General features: G+C 42.2%; 1 protein-coding gene across 1 annotated transcript in view; it reads right to left on the bottom strand.

Annotated features, from left to right (window-relative positions):
* CPD (carboxypeptidase D) overlaps nt 1-7,599 on the bottom strand; it is a 67,027-nt gene extending 59,428 nt beyond the window's left edge. The window contains exons 1-2 of the mRNA XM_024737323.1: nt 6,789-7,599; nt 1,255-1,502 (exon numbers count right to left, since the gene is read on the bottom strand). Of these exons, the coding sequence (XP_024593091.1) occupies nt 1,255-1,502; nt 6,789-7,522 (982 nt within the window). The 5' untranslated portion in view covers nt 7,523-7,599. The remainder of the gene's footprint in view (nt 1-1,254; nt 1,503-6,788) is intronic.
* Between the last annotated feature and the right edge of the window lie 834 nt (nt 7,600-8,433).

Raw genomic sequence — 8,433 nt, 5'->3', positions numbered from 1 at the left:
AATGAGTGGGGAATAGGGAGTTTTTGCTTAATGGTTACAGAGTTTCTGTCTGGTGTTTTTAAAGTTTTGTAAGTAGACGGTAGTGATACAGACGTACAACATTGTGAATATAATTAATACCACTTAATTCTACATTGGGGCCGGGGACCCAAAAAAAAAAAAAAAAAAAAAAAAAAAGGTTAAAATGTCAAATTTTATGATATATATATTTTTTTAAACCACAATTTTTAAAAAACAGCATTTCACAATCATCCCACATATTAAAATACAAAGGGAAAATGTGCCTTTATGTAAAATGGAGAGAAGTGGTGGTCATCACATTAACCAAGCTGCCCAACTTGGCCACTTGCAGCCTCACTTTACGTGCCTTCTGATGGGATTGATATAATGATCTCGCTGGAAATTCTGACCTGATCATCTTATCAGGAAGAAAGCAGCATATCTAGAATATGGGACATTCTGTAGGACAACTGGCCTGGACACTTCAGAAGTTTCACCATCATTAAGAAAAGAGACTGTTGATATGACTGTTCTAGATGGGGGAAACTAAAAAAACACAAGAGTCAAATGCAATGCTGGGACCTTGACTGCATCTGATCTGGAAGAAAAGGAGCTATAAGAGATAGTTGGGGGATAATAGAGGAATTTTGAGTTATGAACAGCATGTGCGATGATAGTACTGAATTACTGTTGATTTCTCAGTTACAATAATGGTACATGGGTTATACAAGAGAATGTCCTTGTACTTAGGAAATACATACTTGGGAGGTATTTACAGGTGAAATGTCATAAAATCTGCAACCTACTTTTGGATCATTTGGCAAGTGTGTGTGTGTGTGTGTGTGTGTGTGTGTGTGTGTGTGTGTGTGTGTGCATACACGTGAGAGGGGTTAGGAGGGGGAACATTTGGGGTAAGATAACAGTTGGTGAATTTAAATGAAAGATATACAGGTGTTCATGTAGTTTTCTTTTAATTTTACTGTGGGTTTAAAATTTTCAAAATTAAAAAACAAAAGATTAAAAAAATCAGAATTCAGACTTCCCCAGTGGTCCAGTGGTTAAGACTCTGCGTTTCTCATGCAGGGGGCACAGGTTTGATCCCTGGTCAGGGAACTAAGATCCCACATGCTGTGCAGCGCAGCCAAAAGAAAAAAAAAATCAGAATTCCTCGAAATTTCCTCTTTCCACCAGAGTATACTTAGGAATGCTAAATGAACACGGGGGGAAATATAGCATATTCAGGGCTTTACATACCTTCCACATCATACCAATGCGCACCATTTGTGATCCCATCTTTGAAAGTCTCATCTTCATCTCCAGGACAATGAGGGGCACCAGTTTTCATTATGGGGTGGTTTGAAGCATAGGCTTTTGCCAAGTATTTAAATACTTCATCATCTGAGGTTTTGCTATAGATTCCAGTAGCCTTATGTTCTGGAGAATCATCAAAAGGATAACTTGCTACCACCGAGCCACCATGCAGATTTCCAGAAAGCACAAACCTTTGAAAACATAACCAAATCATATATCACTTTTTAAAGGGAACAGAAAACATGTATTTTAAAATTCTACATCTTTTATAAATGAACTTAGATATTCCTCTCGACACCTAGAAGACAACTCTATCAGCTGTTAGACTAACAACAATAAAAAAAAAAGAAAATGGAAAGAAAGTATTATTAACTCAATAAATTTCAAACAGTTTTTACAGTCCAAGTTAACTTCAAATAACTTTAAATAATTTCCCCATCACTGAAAAAAACAGCTGAATAACACAGTGTAAATTTATGTCAGGAGACGTCTTATTCAGGGAACTGTAAAATCATGTATTAAGTTGAACAATATGAACTTGCCACTATTCAACCATGTCTTGACCTACAAAAATTACAATTTCATAGAGTTCAATCTAATTCTTGTACTTCATATTGTGTTAATTTCATAGAAAGCATGGCTGGCATAAATAAATATTTGTTGAATATACGAGTTAGGTTAATAAGTTTCATGCTTTTTATATTACTGTCCAGAGAGAAATTTTAAGATAGGGAGTCTAATTTAAAACAGGATGTGCTTTGCCTCATTCCATTTTCACAGTATACTAAATTCACATTTTCAGGAGAGAAGCCATAGTTGAGAAAATTCAGCGGGGGAAAGACCTGAGCTGCTTTCAGATAAAAACAATACAGCACATTGCATCACTGTAAAAGCAGCTCTCTTTCTAGGTGCAAGGTTCCTGGTTGGACCATTAAAAAATAAACTGACATGGAGACAAGGCTGCTTCTATAAAAGAAACATTTTAAACTTTTTGCATTTTTATTGATACTTTTAAGCGAACCCATTTACAACTTGGTCAAATTTATAGATACAGAAATACTGAAGAATGCCTTTTATGGTAAAAGGTAAAGGCAAAAACATGCCGAAGTCCTATTTATACATTTTTCTCTCAGGTAACAGTTCAAACCATTACTATGAGTGGAGATTAAACACTTTTCTCTTTGCACTCAAAATTAGATTTTTTGCTTCTGCCTTTCTGTGGCTGAAATAAACTGACCTACAGTAATTCTAAAGGGGGTTGATTTATAACATTTCTTTCTATATGTTTGAAAGAAAATTAAGTCTACGATATGTTTAATTTGAAAGGTTAAGTATGATCAGTACCTCCCAGAGGAGGTCAAACAATGAAAATTACTTGTAACAGAGAATCTATTCATCAGAAGACAGAATTTAGCTGATAAAGACAGTGATTAAACACCAGAATAGACTATGAAAGAAGATTAGTTTTACATAATTAAAATTAGCACAGTTCTAGATACCAGAGGGGAATGCCATTTGGTATAGTGGCAATAGCACAGGCTTTAAAACCAGGCAAATATGCGTAAGAACATTTGGTTTTGCAGACAGGTCATTCACTAGTAACATGATCAGGAGAAGTTGCTGCCTCTAAATCCATTGAACCCCAGTTTCTCTCTCATCTGTAAAATGGGGATTAATGCTACCTGCCTCCCAGGGTTGTTACAAGAATTAAATAAGATAATACATGTACAATTATCTTCTAGCACAATGACTGCTTTATAGCCCCTGCTCAACAAATGTTCATTCCTTTGGAGACCTCTAGCATCCTGCTTAGGGAATCACTGCCTTACAGACTATAATTCTACTCACCAGTTCCAATGCTACAATGTTACAGAAACAAAAACTAAGCATCTATTCTAACTCCAATTTACCCATCCCTCCTCCATAGCAAGTTATTAACAATTTACTTTTTGGTTTCTAGGCCTAAAATAATTTAAGTACTTCCCCACCACCACCCCACACTGACTTTGGGAAAGTTACAAGAAGGCTGGCCCAGTTCAGACAATCAACTGAGCAACAAATTTTCTTGAGTGTCAACTATAAGCCAAATGTTCTATAGGCACTAAGGAATATATTAGTGAAGAAACAAATACAAAAATGCCCTCATGGCATTCATAGTCTAGTGGGGAAAAAAAAAAAAGGGTAACTGAATATTCTAAATAAGTGAAGCATGTTACTTTATACATGTTCAATTAAAATTTTAAATTCCAAGATTCTGTATTAAATGCTGTTTTTCACTTTGACATTTCTACTAACACTTCTCAGAAATACTGTTAAAATGGCCTAACCAAATACTTTTAGAACAATGAAATATTTGCAATCTACTTGAGTGATAAAATTAAATTATTAGATTTTCCTTACTCTACTCACATAGTTTTAAAAGCATCAATGCCACTCTGGTAAGGGCGATTTCAAAAGAAAGTGATATCTATTATAGTGGTTGTAAGATTATTTCTTTTAGTCTTTGTCAAACCAACTTTGTATATCGATCCAATTTTATTTTAAGGGTATTTTATGGTTTCCAATCAAATCAATTCTCTTAAGTGTTTCTCACACTTGACTTCAATATCATATATCATTCCTTGTGTAAGATTTAAAGTAACTGGTAAATATATCATAAAAATTATAAACAAGAGTCTGTAGATATTAAAAAGTCAATCTCCAAGTTAACTTTATTATGGATGAGTCAATTATCAGTAGTACAGAATCATGGATTGGATGAAGTATAAAGTGAAACAAAGAAAATAAACTCCACTTTCCCAAGCAGGAGGAAATGAGTGTTAAATTGTTACATATCCAAAACAACAACAAAAATCTATTTCTAACACAGCTGGGTGAATAGGATATCAAGAAATTATTCAAATGATTTATTTCACGAAATACATTGAAAAAGGTAATTTCCCTGTACAGATGGATGTCTGTGGTTTTAGAATTTCCTATCCATAAAGCTGTCTCTATATATTTAGGAATCAATCTCAAATCGTGTATGTGCTTGTTTTTTTTACTTTATTCACATATCAATGTCACTTGTTACTGATTAATCATTAAATAATATGCATCTTGAGTTATTTATGATTGAGGATGGAAGGATGTACTTTTCACCCTATATACTCACATACCTTCCCTTCTGATTAGAGTTACATTTGAAAAGAGGGCGGATATGATTAGGGTAGTCCATAGCCACAAAATAGAGCCACTTCCTTTGTAATACCAACTGACACAGATGAGCTTCTAAAATCTTCACAAGCTCCTATCATTGAATAGCCAGCCCAGACCATATCTTTAATCATTAAATACTGGTGATATGAAAGAGTTATCCAAAGAGCACATTTTTGGTCCTAGATTTAAAATTTAAAGCTTTCAGTATAGTCTCAAGGTGACTTGCACCAAGACAAAGCTCATTTTTATTTATGGTCACAGCATAAGTAATACTGAAGAGAAAAATCTACTCACAGAATTTACATCCCTGCAAAGGTCATGATGGGGCTTTTTAAACGTGTCCTTCAAGCAATGCAAACAGTGAATTTGATATATCATCTCAGAAAGGCCTTGGCCATCATAGCTTCTGACAATAAGCTGTATGTTAAAGTCACACTTCTTATGTAAATGTTCAGAGGTCCTGACACCATTATCTTTATTTTTTTATTTTATTTAAATTTATTTATTTATTTATCTATTTTTGGCTGCGTTGGGTCTTCATTGTTACACTTGGGCTTTCTCTAGTTGCGGCGAGCTGGGACTACTCTTCGTTGCAGTGAGCGGGCTTCTCATTGCTGTGGCTTCTCTTGTGGTGGAGCCCGGGCTCTAGGCACGTGTGCTTCAGAAGTTGTGGCATGCAGGCTCAGCAGTCGTGGCTTGTGGGCTTAGTTGCTTTGCGACATGTGGGACTTCCCAGACCAGGGCTCCAACCTGTGTCCCCTGCATTTGCAGGCAAATTCTTAACCACTGCGCCACCAGGAAGTCCCGACACCACTATCTTTAAAGGAAAAATCTTCCCAGAAAGCATGTGAAATTAATACCTACAAGGGATCTCAGAAGGAGTGAAGTGAAAGGTAGGAGATAAAAAGAATCTAGAATTGTCATAATGGCCATGAATTTTTCAAGGTCTGCTATATATGCTGAAGCTTGTAGAAGAGATGATTCCAAGTCCTAAAGGGAAACTTCTTTGCTCATTATTGCTTGTATCTTATCTGTCACTCAGCTATCTTCTTCAAATCCGGATGGAAAGATTAACTGCTTCACAAGCTTTATGAAGACACAAAAATGGGGATATGCTGGCAAAGCCGATGCTTGACAAAAGGAAGAGGTGCATGGTCACTTCAGATATTATTCCATCTGGAATAAGTTCCTTCTTCCTTTATTCCTCTCCTCCACGTTTTTGCTGAAAATCCTACCCATCTCTCAAGACTCAGTTCAAGTTCTATCTTCTCCACAGAGATGACCCATATTATTGTAGCCCACACACATTTTGCCAGTAGGAACAATTCCTGTAAGGTTTAACTGGGTACATAAACACACCATATATATATTTATAATATTTTCTTGTTATACACCAATTTCTTCAGGTCCTCGTGCTTCCTTTAAGTTTTTAAATCTCACAGAGCGGTTACTAACACTTAAGGTGTCTATTAAGTGTGACAATTAGCCATTTGGCCCTGGCCCACTAATACTATGCACAAGTGGCAGCAGAAACCCTTCAGAGTCTAAAATGAAGCTGCTTACAGATGAAGGTTCCAGATCTGTACAAGTTCTCCAGCCAGCCATACCTATATGCTCCACAGCTGAGTCAGAGGTAAAGACTGGAAGTGAATCAGTTTCTGTTAAATAACCAAGAAGAAGACCCCGGGAGTGTCATCTGTCATTTCTAGGCTACAGTCTCCCTCCATGCCCGTTAAGAGCACTGACTAAATGCGTGAGTTGAAGTCCCAGCTACAGAACAGGGATGTTAATGCTGTCTGTCTCATCAGGTTGTGGCCAACATAAACTGAGATCATGCAGTCCACGGAAAGGGCTTATCACAGTGCCTGTAGTAATAAGATAATCGCAATCTTGTCAGTTTATGTATAAAATAAGTGAGCTGACCTAGGTCATCCTTAATGTCTCTTCCGTCGCTCATATTCTACGATCCTGTGAGAACAGGGGCCAGGATGCTAGAAGAGTCTCCCCTCCAGCCAAACAGCGCTCTCTGCATCCTTTGAACAAATGACACCCTCTAGGCAGCGCTTCTCGGACAATTAGCCGGACAGGAAGCTAAGCAGCCTGGGCCCTGTCCCCGTTACGGGGTGTCGCTCTCCGCCCTCACTACCCCCGTCCCTTGGGCCTGAGAGCACCGTTTGAGCGCTTACTGAGTGCCGGACCCAGCCTCTGCTCTAGAGGCTCACTTGTATGGGGAGGGGGCGGGGGGGAGGAGGTGGCGGTGGAGGGAAGACGACACTCACTTGTTCCTGCGGATCCACTCGATCAGGGCGCGCACCTCGGGCACGTCGTCCAGGGACGGGGGCTCACCGGTGCTGAACTGGTCCGGGAAGCTGCGGTTGAGGTCGCGGCCACGGCTGTTGTCGCGGCCGCTGGCCCCGGGAGGGCCGCTGACGCTGAAGCCGCAGTCGCCCTCGTGGGCGCGCTCGAAGCCGTCGGGGTTGAGGCTGGGCAGCACGTACACGTCAGTGGTGTTGAGCAGGCGGACCAGGCGCAGGTCCCCGCGGCGGTAGCCAGCCGCCAGCTCGCGGGCCAGGTAGACGAGCACCTGGCGCGAGACGGTCTCGTCGCCGTGCATGTTGCCCACCAGCTTCACCTGCGGCCGGCCGGGCAGGAGCGGCCCCGCCGCGTCGGGCCCCGTATCGCCGTCAGAAGGCGGCGGCCCCAGGCCCGCCGTGAGGCGCAGCACCCACAGCGGCCGGCCCTCCACCGAGCTGCCGATGCTGAAGAGGCGGGCCAGGCCCGGGGGCCCCGCGGCCGCCGCCTCCCTCAGCGCCAAGCCCAGCTCCTCTTCGTGGTAGTAGCGGTTGAACTGGCCCTTGACCGCCTCGGCGCCCGCGCTCGTCGTCGTCGTCGTCGCCTCCGCCTTCTTGATGTGCGCTGCCCGGGCCGCGCTCCGCAGCAGCAACAGCACACACAGCAGCAGCGAGACGCGCCCTGGCCGCCAGGGCGGCCGCGCGTCCCAGCCTCTCGCCATCTTCCAGCAGCGCTGCAAACCCGGATCCCGTTCCCTCGGCTCCGCGCTCCGGGAGGCCTTGGCCAGCCGGATCCCCTCCGCTCCTAGCAACCCCATCCCGCCCTCCAGGCCGCAGCCAATCGCGGGCGGCCCTGCTGCGGCGTCACGCCGAGGGGCGGGGCTGTCCTTAAAGTAGCCGATTCCCTCTGGGCGTGCCTTCCTTCTCTCGGGGAAGAGTTTGGTCACTCTCTTCATCGGTCTAGGTTCCTGTCGCTCTCTTTCCCTCCTCCCCGTTTCCCTTCTGCGTTTGCTCCGCTTCTCCTCTACTCCCTCAGTCTCTTTCTGGCTTACCCCTTAAATTCTCACCCCTTTTTCTCTGAGTACTCTCACTAGCTTCCTTCCCATCTTTGTTGCAGCTTTTCCTAGCGGCGCTTTAACGCTTAGAACCGAGAATTGAAAGAATCAAAAGGTTAGAAAGACTCAAAGGACTCGAAAAAATCCAAAGGTTCTAAAGAATCTACCTTGGAAGAGCTAAAAGACGCCTCAGCCCTTTGCACCTTGCACCCCTTCCATCGGAGTCTGTCGCCCAGCGCCTCGGCAGCGGTTGAAAAGACTGGGACACTTGGAGTGGCAGAGGGCTCACTACCTCATTTCAGTTTTTAGTCTCTATGTTGAAAGAAGGTGTCTCCTTTATGTACAGTGGAAATCTGCTATGTAGTAGGCTCCCTTTGTGTTAATGGATATATTTCCTTGGTGTTACCCCAGTTTATTTCACTGCCATTGGTTCCTGTGTGTGCTGTTCTCAGCCCTGTAGGCAGATTTCATTTCATGATTCACTTGCCCACCTCTCACACCTCTCCTGAGCGAGATACTTGTTTAACTGTGGCCTTAGAATAACATTTTGAAAGCAGCAGGTATGACATTTCTGGAGA

This window comes from Neophocaena asiaeorientalis, unplaced genomic scaffold (genome assembly GCF_003031525.2).
Source record: "Neophocaena asiaeorientalis asiaeorientalis breed wild unplaced genomic scaffold, Neophocaena_asiaeorientalis_V1.1 scaffold129, whole genome shotgun sequence".
Lineage (NCBI taxonomy): Eukaryota > Metazoa > Chordata > Mammalia > Artiodactyla > Phocoenidae > Neophocaena > Neophocaena asiaeorientalis.
The sequence above is the reverse complement of the archived record's forward strand: the minus strand, read 5'-3'. Positions and strand labels throughout refer to the sequence as shown.